This window comes from Drosophila sulfurigaster, unplaced genomic scaffold, assembly GCF_023558435.1.
Source record: "Drosophila sulfurigaster albostrigata strain 15112-1811.04 unplaced genomic scaffold, ASM2355843v2 contig_289_pilon, whole genome shotgun sequence".
Taxonomy (NCBI): domain Eukaryota; kingdom Metazoa; phylum Arthropoda; class Insecta; order Diptera; family Drosophilidae; genus Drosophila; species Drosophila sulfurigaster.
The window spans coordinates 845704-859094 of record NW_026909668.1 but is presented as its reverse complement, the minus strand read 5'-3'; the positions used below and the strand labels follow the sequence as shown (position 1 = coordinate 859094).

The following is a 13391-nucleotide window of genomic DNA, read 5'->3' as shown; positions in this document are numbered from 1 at the left end:
GTCGAGACGGAGACCGTAGTCGAGCATATGGTAAGCTCGAAGGATAAATGGGTGGCGGTGAACACGATGGCAGTGGCAGTAATGAAGCAGCTAAGAAGAGAAGAAAGAGCGCGAATCGCAGCCAACCCAGAAGAGGGCTGATAAAGGCCGAACCCTCCCCCTGAAGTAATACCTCACGGCAGTTCCGGGGAGTGCGTTGAATGCGGGAGAAACAGGCGTTAGCCTGGTTTAAAAACACACACACACACACACACACACACAAACACACACACACACAGGCAGCAGAGCACGCGAACGCCAGGGATAGAGCCAGCATCATCCAGGAGTGGCAGGCAAGGTGGAACAGCGGCACGAAAGGTCGGTGGACACATCGCCTGATACCGGACGTTTCAAGGTGGTTAGGCAGAGGTCACGGAGAGATGAATTTTTACCTAACACAATTACTAAGTGGTCACGGGTGTTTCAAAGGATACCTGCACCGTTTCGGCCATGCATCAGACCCTTACTGCGCCCACTGCGAGCCGCAGGTGGTGGAGGATGCAGAGCACGTCTTTCTGCACTGCGGACGCTTCGCAGGTGCTAGAGAAGAACTAGAAGCCCGCCTTGAGGGGCGTGTCGAGACGGAGTCCATAGTCGAGCATATGATAAGCTCGAGGGAGAAATGGGTGGCGGTGAACACGATGGCAGTGGCAGTAATGAAGCAGCTAAGAAGAGAAGAGAGAGCACAAATGCCAGCCAACTCAGAAGAGGGCCGATAAATGCCGAACCCTTCCCCTGAAGTATTACCTCACGGCAGTTCCGGGGGGAGTGCGTTGAAAGCGGGAGACCAGCAGGACCACTTGAACGTACTGCGGTGCGTCAACGTCCAGGAAAAAAAACACACACACACACACATACACACACACACACACACACACACACACACACACACACACACACACACGCACACACACACACACACACACACACACACACGCACACACACACACACACCGACACCAAATAATCAGGATGAGTCCATCGTTTGAGGCTAGCAACGGAGAGGAGATTGACTTCACCGAAGTTAATCTTCCTCTTATTACTCCTCTTGCTGAGGACATTCAATTCCTCGCCAATGACATGGAGATTGAATCAACAGCGAATTATTTGAATGCAATCAAGAAGAAACAGAAGCTCCCTTTCCGCGCTCTTCCAAGGAATACGGAATTCAGAATATATGGAGCGTCTAAGGTTCCTAGTAAATTTAATAGCAATTCTCTAAAATTAACATTGGAAAAGTATTTAATTTACCTCCCGAAATGGTATGATGAAGTTAAATCTGTATACATTAAAGAATTAAATACTGGTAATTATACTATAACAAAACAGGATGATGGAGAAATTGTATTCAAATTGAAAATGTAATAAAATATATGCAAAACAATAAATTATATTAACAAAATAGAATAAAAAAAAAAAATTTTAATGGGGACTGGTAAATTTGGGGAATTTCAGCCTTCTTTTCCAGCTTTATTAGTTCTGATACTTATTACAAATAAATGTTAATAAAATTTAGTTCAGAAATTTTCATTAGGGAATGGGAAATTGGGGAATTTTTCAGCTTTCTTTTCAGCCACTTTTCTCCTTTTACATTGTGTGAATAAATGTAATTGAAAATTTAATTTCATAATTTTAAATGGGGATATGGGAAATTGAAACAGATCTGTTAACAGAAACAGGTCCGTTATCAGAACCGGATACCTGATCTGTACAACCAGGCCTGTTTAAAAGAACAGCTAGCTGATCTATTTAACAGTCTGATAGCTGATCTGTACAACCAACTCTCTTCATAAAAACATGCTAATGTATCTGTTTATTGGTTATATATGATTATGTTTCGTAAAATAGATCACAGTACACTAATGACCACAAGACTGAAATAGTCACTGATCCACTAACAGTTGAATGCGGTAAATTTTAATCAAAATGTGTGGAAATGTAGCATCACATTGGATGCAATAACAGTATATATACATATATTATCGGAACATCTCATCACTAAAATGTTAAAACAGTATATAGTACATATAAAGATATCGAATATCGATTGGCCTTACATGGCCTCACTTTTTCTAAACCTCTTCCTCTTTCGTCGTTAATTATCGAAGAATAAAGACGTGTCCGCTAGTTGCTGCATAAAATATACAACTGTTTTATTTGATAAACACGAATCACACGAATCAACGTTACGAAACGTGACGAAATATGTTCGGAAGCCCAACGCTTCCTGAAAAACGATCGAAGGCGCCTTGCACGAGACACATCGCTAGCTGTAAAACGATCGTAGGCGCCACGCTACCTATAAAACGAACGAAGGTATGACGCCCACTTCTCTCGTCAATTCGAATGTAATCGAAATCGGAGCGGAGGAAGGAAGACGTGATGAAGGTTAAAAAGGATGGGAACGTGATGTAATTCAGACGAGAGTACAACACCATTTCCAAGACACTTGAAGATAAAATAGAAAATCTGAAAGAAAAACCGAATAGTGCTGTAAAAATTCCATTTCCCTTAAAGATATAGTATTCGTCTTCTTCTGTATCTAACATAATTTTATTTCCAAATTCATTGTTTAAAATCGATTCTCTAAACTAACATACATTTTTATAATTTTTTTGGTTTTTTGTGAGCGAACAGTATAGAAATGACAGGCACATGTATCGACTCCATCCTCCACATCGTTATGAGCCCAACAGCAGGATGCGAAATGTTGACCATGAACATTAGAAACCAATGGTCCATCACATATTCTATTATTAAAATATTTCAATGATTCTGATAAATATTCCATGTGATCAGGAAAAATTTTATCGTTAAACATTTTCATAAAATTATTTATTTCAGTTATAAGTTGTTGTATCGAAATATGAGTTGTGGAGTTGGTCTTGTTTTCAATCAATATCATTTTAAATTTCTTTCGATCCGTTGACGTCTACTCGTAATGATTTCCAAAAGGTGAATGAAGAAATATTTTGAGAAAAATTATACGATACGTTGAACTAATCCGGTCAGTGGGGTATATTCAACTAGACGATCGTGAATGAGAAGGCAATATACCTTTGTATTCAACTCACTTGGTACTCTTAATTCAGTTGAAATTTTAACATCAATTGGCCCTGATTTGACCGACTCGTTTCGATATGAAAGATCAACAACAACAATAGGAGCCTTTGACTTGAAGTCTAGTGGTGATAAAAGTGGACGAGGCTCACGGTTGTAGTAACTCTCTTGGAATTTCACGTACATATCATACAAGGCAGCAAACCGATTTTCATTGAATTTTACATTTAAATCTTCATATGGATAGACTTCAGAATTTAAATACACTTTTGCATTTCTCAAATTGTTTGTAATTAGATTGCCATTTAATGTAAACGCAATAACTGCAAACCGTGGACGTTTGCATTTATCTATTTGCAGCTAGCTTAACGTTCCATACATTATGAGTCCCTGTACCAACGAGGATTTATATAACAATCCCAGCTGCGGAATGAAAGTGGAAGTGTAGCTCCACTTTTGACTACATTGAACATTTTAATTTTAGTAGTATCGCTTGGAACAATGTGGGGTACTTTCCAACTAATGTTCTGTATAGCAATTTTATATTCAACACCTCCGACCGTTTTTTCAAACATATCTTTCATATTTTTAGCTAGCAAGAGAATGAGTTCATGTTTACAATTTAATATAACTTTTTTATGATCTTCAGCGAATCCCATTAGCATTTTTAGTGGTATTGAAAAGCTGAAATGACCGGCATTACGATAACATAGAGACTCCTGTCGACCAATGGAAAGAAAGTTTTTCAGAGTAGATGTGATTCCAGTAAACCGTGTTCTCTCCAGTTCGCATCCGTTCAATTCATATCTTATTTCATCCAAAAAATAGGCCATGCAATTATTTTTAAGCAAGCCGGCAACATCATTTGTTGTACTTGTGCCCGAATTTTGGTTAGTAATTTTACTAAGTGTCCCTTCAAAGTGGAGGAAACTTTCAGACGGAAACACATACAAATCTTGGTTTTGTATTGTAATACGAACTTCATCATTTGTTTTGAAGTTCTGCTGATATGGGTAATAAGTGTGATATTCTTTTTTCGTGATACTCTCATCATTGTGAGGTTTATCTTGCACAAAAAAAATTTCATTCATTTGAAATGGAGATAGTAATTTTAATGAATATTAAATCCAAGTGATTTTAAAATCAGTTTATTTTTTAATGATACCGCAAGTCGTGGATATGATGGTCCTCGAGATGATAATGATGATGGTGTTTTCACTTCACCTTTACATTTAGTAATGGGAGTTGTAAGGTGATGTAACGACCTTTTATTATAAATAATCATTCTGTTGCTCGTAAATGAAGACGAATTGATATAGTTTCCCCTCGAAAATTGATTAATTCCCCCTCCTGATCAGTTATCCGTACTTCGAGCGTGCTTATTTCTCTAGTGTTGATAGGTAAATAAATCAAGTTTCGTGGTGTAATACTCATTTTATATCCCGGAGGAACATTGATTCCAAATTCATGAAGCACATGATTTGGTCTATTACCTACATGTGAGCCACTGATAATGTTGCATTCCACTCTAATTGTATTTACTTTTAAAATATTCACAGGGTTATCTGAGACATAAATTTCAGTATTGTGCGGTTTTAGAATACGTGCACCAAATCCAAATAGCTTTCCAATACTTCGTTCACGTTTAAAATATACTGTTTCTTTTTTAGTGGTAACTTGAACTTTCAGCGTATTATTGTTGGTTTCTATTTTAAACACATCATAAGAACCATACCCTTTAGGACATCAATAATATATATTTGCAATCTCTTCGAGTTCATACGATCCAACAGGTATTTCTATACATTTATTTCCAATATGAAATAGATTGTTCCCTCTATCTACGTTTGGTATAGAATTGTATGTGTGAAAGTCAATGAGAGCACACTCATAATTTCTATTTAATTCAATTTGTGGGAAAAAATTTTCGGTTATAACTGATGTGTTTCCATTTAATGCAAATGTTAGTGATGTAGACATTTTGAAGTCTGAGTTTGGACTGTTGTTTAATCATCATATCATTAGTTTTATATTCATATTTTTAAAGTATAATGAATTGATCAAAGCCTTTTCTGTATCGCCCATTTTTCATATCATCATCTTTAGAGATTAGTAGAAATCCAAATTTCTGCTCCCAGCATTTTCGTGAAATTTCCATAAATGATTCATAGTCCATGTCACTGTTTACGTGATCTCGATATATATGACGCATGTTCAAATCATCTTGTTTAAACATTATAATAAAATTAGCATTGTCACGTATTAAATGCTTCGGTATATGTGTGTATGTTTGACATAAATAGAATGAATAAATATTCTTATGTCTTCCCATACAAAAATAGTTTCGGATATTATCCTGCTTTTCACATGCCACATCATCGAATATCATAATGGAATTATTTTCCATATTTGATAACACTGCATCGTTGCCGGAGAATGTAAAATATCCCATTCCTTGAATTGGTTTGATAAGTTTTTCCAAATATTCATATTTGGGTTGGTATAAACTCTTTGAAAATACATAAATATTTTCAAATTTGAGACCATTGGGACTCTCTATAAGACTAAGCATCACATTGGTTTGAAAGCGGGAGACCAGCAGGACCACTTGAACGTACTGCGGTGCGTCAACGTCCAGGAAAAAAACACACACACACACACATACACACACACACACACAGCACCCGTGTGGATGGCGGGCAATAGAATTCCTCCACAGTATACCCGCTTGTCGTACGAGGCGACTAAAGGGTGAACAAAAACGGTGTTGGTCGTGACCGATTGGCGCCTCACAGCGGAAAGACTCTGACTGCCTCTAACTTGGTAGGGGCCAGATCGATTCCAATCGTAGCTCGACAAGTAGCTCGCTACCGCCGACCACTAGGGTCAGGTAACGCCCGGGTAGCCCTCTGAACACCCGTCCAAGGGCCAGCAAAAGCGAGAAGGCGATCATGGTCTGGCAGTGAGACCTTAAACAAATGCTATGGGTGATTCCCAGAAGATAATAATCAATATGGAAGGTCCTAAAGGAACCAACCTTACGGTGCAGGAGTCGGATCCCCAGTACCGGCGATTTCGAGGGGTGAGCAAGCGGGCCCCCGGTCGTCGAAATCCTTTGACCGCAATGCCTCGGTGGTGGCGAACTTGGCCACCGACGCAGATAACATGACAAGCGCCCTACACAGGAGAGTGAAATACGGCGAGAGCGGATATAGTTCGGAGCCCATATTTAATCCTTTCCAGGGCAGTAAGAAGACGATTAGATCTCCAAAGGCAAATCCGAAGGATCCTACAGAGGAACCCACGTGTTCGGTGGCCCCACAGAATAGAGGAGGGGCATCGCAAGGAGCCGTTATCGATAGTACTCGAAGCTTCGACGTGTTGGGAGAAAAGATAAGAGCTCTTAGCAAGATGTTGGAAGGAGACGCACAATCCACCAACCAATGAGGAACCTGATCGATAACATCATGGAGCTCTACGCGGCAGTGGATGAAGAGAGGGCAGCGAAAACATCTCCGGAGCCAAGGGCTGCAGAAGGCAAGAGAACCAGAGAGGAGAGAGGCGACAAGGTGTCACCGCCGCCTACACCCAAAAAACCAAGAGGGCAGGTTCACAAACCCAAACCGGCGGCAGCTCCTCAAGAGAGGCCGCAAACCCACCAACCAGGCGTCGATACCAACAAGAGCAAGGAGTGGAAGAAGGTGCCAAAGCGGGCCAGAAGGACCAAATCAGCTAAGCCGGACGCAATAATAGTGAGAGGGTCCAACGACGTATCGTATGCTGACATACTGCGATCCGTGAAAGCCGAGCCAAAGCTGAAGGAGCTTGCCAACCATGTCAGAGGCATACGGAAAACAGCAAAGGGTGAACTTCTCTTCGAGCTCGAAAAGTCAGCAGACCCAATCACGAAGGGTATACACGAGGCAGTCCAAGACTTCCTGGGCCCTAGTGTAGAGGTGATAGCGCTGACGGAGTCCTCAGTCATAGAGGTGAAGGACATAGACGAAGTGACATCTGAGGAGGAACTTGGAGGCACTGATAACACAGTTCGGAGAGGTGAGGATCACAAAATCCTGCATTGTCTCATTCCGGAAGGCCTACGGAGGAACGCAGACAGCAACGCTGAGACTCCCAGTCGATTCGGCCAATAAGATGGTAGAAGCTGGTAAAGTGCGAGTAGGCTGGGTTATCTGTCGCATAAGAAGGAAGGTTCAGCTAGTCCGCTGCTTTAAATGCATGGATTTCGGTCACGTAGCAAGTAGATGCACCGAAACAGTTGAGTACAAGGACACATGCTTCAGTTGTGGGGAAACAGGCCACAAGGCGAAGCTATGCAACAAGGCCCCAAAATGTATACTCTGCAGCAGAAAAGGAGAGAAGGTAGTAGACCACCCGGCGAATAGCAGTAGGTGCCCATACCTCAAAAAGCGCTCAGCAAAACAAGCGGAAGATGACACGGTTCTATCAACTGAACCTGAACCACTGCGAGGCAGCACAGGACCTGCTTATGCAAAAGTTAGAGAGACAAGGACAGACGTGGCTATATTGAGCGAACCCTATCGCATTAAATCCTCCAACACTTGGGTTGGAGATAAATCGCGTAAGGCAGCCGTCTGGAGTTGTGGGCAGCAGGCCCCACCAGCTACCGAGGTCATGACCCAAAACGGCTTTATCCGTGCCAAGGTACAGGGTCTGTACATATACAGTTGCTATCTGGCCCCGTCACTCAGCCAGGCGGACTACAACAGCATACTCGACAAGCTGGTCAACGATGCGAGAAGTAAAACCCCGTGCCTCATTGCTGGAGACTTCAATGCTTGGGCGACCGAATGGGGAAGCACATGCACCAACTCAAGAGGTAGGGCAGTCCTGACTCTGTTGCTCTGCTAGATGTAGTACTCCTAAATCGGGGTGCAAACACATTTAGTAGAGGAACGGCAGGTTCAGTGATTGATCTGACTTTTGTGAGTAGCTCACTAGCCCCGAGAGCCTCCTGGAGTCTTAGCAGTGAATACACCCATAGTGACCACCAAGCTGTAATTACGGAAATTTACAGACACTCCTCCCCCTCGGTACCCAACAGGCCAATCCGATACAGAGCAGAAACTTTCGATAAAGAGATTTTCGAATCCATGCTCTATGGACTGGAGATCAACGGCTCGGCAGCAAACAGCACGAGGCAGCTCATGTCCAAGTTAACCCAGGCATGCGATGCATCAATGCGTAAAGCAGGACGAGGTACAAAGCACCAACCTGTATACTGGTGGAACCAGGATATCGCCAAGGCCCGCAAGGATTGCTTTCAGGCACGACGAAGGTACCAGAGGACCCTTACACTTGATCCCACAGAGCAGACGCCCATCACCAGGCACTGAGGGAAAAAGGCGCATATTGAAATCGCTGATTAAAAGCAGCAAGAGGAAGCTGTTCCTAGAGCTTTGCGACGAAGCCGACGCCGACCCCTGGGGTTCAGCCTACAAACTGGCTATGAAAAAACTCCACGCATTCAGACCAGCTTGCCCAACATGCCCAGAATTATTGGCGAAAACAGTAGCACACCTATTCCCGAGCCAGCCGAGATCGGCATATGGGATGGCTACTGATACTTCGACGTTCGCCCGCGACAGAGGATGAAGTCCTGTCGGCAGCACGCTTGATCAAGCCAGGGAAAGCTCCAGGCCCAGACGGAATACCGAGTGCAGTTGCTAGAAAGGCCCTCGAGATCCAACCAAGGTGCTTCGCCTCCACCTTTAGCAAATGCATGCTGGAAGGAGTGTTTCCTAATGTCTGGAAGATACAAGACCTGGTCCTAATACCAAAAGGGAACAAGCCACCTGAAGACCCTTCCGGGTACAGACCCATTTGTCTGCTCGATTCGGTAGGCAAGGCTCTCGAGAGAGTAATCTGCACGCGACTCAATGCAGAGATTGACAGAGTTGGGGTCTCTCTGAGTCGCAGTTTGGCTTCCGGAAGGCCCGATCAACAAGGCACGCAATCCACGAGGTGACAGACCTGGCAAAAAAGGCCATAGAAGGCAAACGCTGGCTGTGGGGTGAAAAGAGTACTGCCTGGTAGTAACCCTAGACGTCAGGAATGCGTTCAATTCAGCGAACTGGGACAAGATTATGCAAAGTCTGAACAACCTGAGCATAAACCCACATCTGATAGGCATAATAGGAAGCTACCTAAATGGCAGAATTCTTCGCTACCAAACCAGTGAAGGAACGAAAACTTACGAAGTCACAGGAGGAGTCCCACAGGGATCGGTCCTCGGCCCGACCCTCTGGAATCTCATGTACGATGGCATTCTACGGCTGAGACTTCCACCAGGCGTGAAAATGATCGGGTTTGCGGACGATGTGGCGATAGTGGCAGTAGGCAAACACCTACGTGAACTGGAGATAGCCACCAACAGGGCAATTGTACAGGCCCAAGAATGGCTAACCAATGCAGGATTGAGCCTAGCAGAGCACAAAACGGAGGCGGTACTCATAAGCTCGAGGAAGAACGTGGAAACCGCGAACCTGACAGTAGGACGTACAGCCATAAAATCCCGACCGTACATCAAGTACCTGGGGGTTATACTGGACCACAGATTGTCCTTCAAGGTACATTTGAAGCTAGTAGCCGACAAGGCATCAGTGGCATGCTCTGCATTGGCCCGCATAATGCCAAATACCAGAGGTCCGAAGGAGTTGCGCCGCAGACTCATCAGTGGTGTAGTGCGTTCGATAACCACATACGCAGCATCAATCTGGGTAGGTGCAATCGAATGCAGGACGTACACGAGGATATACAAGCGGTATACAGGACGTGCGCGCTCAGAATCACAAGTGCGTTTCGCACTGTGTCGGGTGAAGCCGCCGAAGTACTGGCAGGTCTGATGCCTTTTGATATCCACGTCCGAGAACTCGTGCTGAACAGTAACACCCACAGCGGAAGCAGAGCAGCGAACAGGCAGATTTCCCTAAGCGAGTGGCAGCGCAGGTGGAGTTCATCCAACAAAGGCGCATGGACGCGTACCCTCATCCCGGAGTGAGTGAATGGGTAAATAGGAAACACGGACAGGTGAACTACTACCTGACGCAACTTTTGAGCGGACACGGCTGTTTTAAAGACTACCTCTTCCGTTTTGGGCATGAGGCAGACCCACTCTGTCCCAGATGCGGGATAGGATACCCGGAAGACGCCGAGCACGTGTTTTTAACCGTCCGAGATCCAGAAGAGAACGAGAAAGAGTGGAACGGAAGTATGGGGGAACCGGTGACGCCATCGAATCTTGTATACCACATGCTGGCAAACATGGACAACTGGGAGGCTGCAGATGAAATGGCGAACGCAGTCATGAAGGAGCTACGGCGGGAAGAAAGATCCCGGAGAACGGAAGACGGCCGATAAGGCCATACTCTCCGCCGAAGTAATACTTAACGGTCGTTCCGGCGGAGAAGTAGACAGGAGTTTAAACAGGCATAGTCCTGGTTTCGCAGGGGCCACTTGTACGTACCGCGGTGCGTCAACGTCCCTGTTTAAAAAACACACACACACACACATACACACACACACACACACGTGTGTGTATGTGTCCTGAGACTAACCCTCCCCCCGGGCACGCACATGGTTGGCTTCGCAGACGACATCGCTGTCCTTGTCGTGAGGAAGGAGCTGATGCAGGCCGAGAGTGTGTGCAACCAAGCAATTGCGACCATCCAGCAGTGGCTTGGCTCAGTTGGGCTGGCACTTGCGCCGCATAAAACTGAAGCCGTGCTGATAAGCAGCAGAAAACATGTAGAGGTAGCGCAAATTTCGGTTGGCTGTACAACTATTTCGTCCAAAAAGAGCGATCAAGTATCTGGGAGTTTGATCGATACAAGGCTCAGCTTTCGAGAGCACCTGGAAGCGACGAGCAATAAAGCTGCAGGCATGAACCGGCTACTGTCAAGGCTCATGGCGAATGTTGGAGGCCCAAAACAATTGCGACGATCGTTAATCGCGGGTGCCATGCGATCCATCGCACTGTTCGCGGCACCAGTATGGGTTCGAGCATTGGACACCAGAAGCTACTGCCAAGGGCTGGAGGCAGCGTTCAGGAAGAGTGCCATCCGCATCATTAGTGGATTCCGCACAATCTCTGAGGACGCAGCGTTCGTCATCGCTGGTGTACCTCCGTTTGTGGAAATGGCCAGAGAGCGAGCTGCTACCTATCGGCAGCTGCGATCCCGGCACCACAGCAACGCCGAAACGCGAACCGTTCGACAGCAGGACGGCAAGAATGCCTAGAGAGGTGGCAGCGACGTTGGGATATGTCTCCAAAAGGCCGTTGGACGCATCGGCTTATCCCGAACATCGGGAATGGACCAGCAGGAAGCACGGCCAAGTCAACTTCCACTTGACTCAGGTTCTAAGTGGCCATGGATGCTTCAGAAGCTATCTGCACCGATTTGGTCGCGAAGCTTCTGGCAACTGCTCTGAGTGTGGAACACTGGAGGATGCTGAGCATACCATCTTCGCCTGCAAGCTATATGGATCACTACGCAACGACTTGGAAAGGGCACTGGGCGTATCGATTGCGGTGGGAAATTTGGTCCCGCTTATGCTGCAATCAGTGGACAACTGGGTTGCGATTTGTGAGTTTGTGTCAACTGTGATGCAGACCCAAAGAAGCATGGAGAGAGCCAGGAGAGAGTCGATGGAATAGGTGGCGCTATGTCTCTTGTGAAGCAATGCTTTACGGCCGTACCACAGGAGATCGCACTGCCCTTTACCCATCATAATTTAGTTATATCATGTATCTCGTTATCATATTAACATTAGTAATAGTAGAGCAAAGTCGAAATAAAAAAAAAACACACACACACGCACACACACACACACACACACACACACACACCGACACCAAATAATCAGGATGAGTCCATCGTTTGAGGCTAGCAACGGAGAGGAGATTGACTTCACCGAAGTTAATCTTCCTCTTATTACTCCTCTTGCTGAGGACATTCAATTCCTCGCCAATGACATGGAGATTGAATCAACAGCGAATTATTTGAATGCAATCAAGAAGAAACAGAAGCTCCCTTTCCGCGCTCTTCCAAGGAATACGGAATTCAGAATATATGGAGCGTCTAAGGTTCCTAGTAAATTTAATAGCAATTCTCTAAAATTAACATTGGAAAAGTATTTAAATTACCTCCCGAAATGGTATGATGAAGTTAAATCTGTATACATTAAAGAATTAAATACTGGTAATTATACTATAACAAAACAGAATGATGGAGAAATTGTATTCAAATTGAAAATGTAATAAAATATATGCAAAACAATAAATTATATTAACAAAATAGAATAAAAAAAAAAAAATTTTTAATGGGGACTGGTAAATTTGGGGAATTTCAGCCTTCTTTTCCAGCTTTATTAGTTCTGATACTTATTACAAATAAATGTTAATGAAATTTAATTCGAAATTTTCATTAGGGAATGGGAAATTGGGGAATTTTCAGCTTTCTTTTTCAGCCACTTTTCTCCTTTTTACATTGTGTGAATAAATGTAATTGAAAATTTAATTTCATAATTTTAAATGGGGATATGGGAAATTGAAACAGATCTGTTAACAGAAACAGATCCGTTATCAGAACCGGATACCTGATCTGTACAACCAGGCCTGTTTAAAAGAACAGCTAGCTGTTCGATACAACCAGGTACCTGATCTCTACAACCAGGTCTGTTTAAAAGAACAGTTACCTGGTCGATACAACCAGGTCTGTTTAAAAGAATAGCTAGCTGATCTATTTAACAGTCTGATAGCTGATCTGTACAACCAACTCTCTTCATAAAACATGCTAATGTATCTGTTTATTGGTTATATATGATTATGTTTCGTAAAATAGATCACAGTACACTAATGACCACAAGACTGAAATAGTCACTGATCCACTAACAGTTGAATGCGGTAAATTTTAATCAAAATGTGTGGAAATGTAGCATCACATTGGATGCAATAACAGTATATATACATATATTATCGGAACATCTCATCACTAAAATGTTAAAACAGTATATATTACATATAAAGATATCGAATATCGATTGGCCTTACATGGCCTCACTTTTTCTAAACCTCTTCCTCTTTCGTCGTTAATTATCGAAGAATAAAGACGTGTCCGCTAGTTGCTGCATAAAATATACAACTGTTTTATTTGATAAATTGAATAAAAATATATAAAACTGATTAAGTGATACATCAAAAGGATTGATTGGATTTCCAACAGGTTATATACCCAGGCACCCATCAAAGATAA

General features: G+C 43.6%; 1 protein-coding gene across 1 annotated transcript; it reads left to right on the top strand.

The window, feature by feature from the left end:
* Window positions 1–9767: 9767 nt before the first annotated feature.
* Window positions 9768–10497, top strand: LOC133849738 (uncharacterized). The gene is made up of 2 exons (XM_062285832.1): window positions 9768–9977; window positions 10036–10497. The coding sequence occupies exons 1-2, from the start codon at window positions 9768–9770 to the stop codon at window positions 10495–10497; spliced, it is 672 nt and encodes a 223-aa protein (XP_062141816.1).
* The last annotated feature ends 2894 nt before the right edge of the window (window positions 10498–13391 follow it).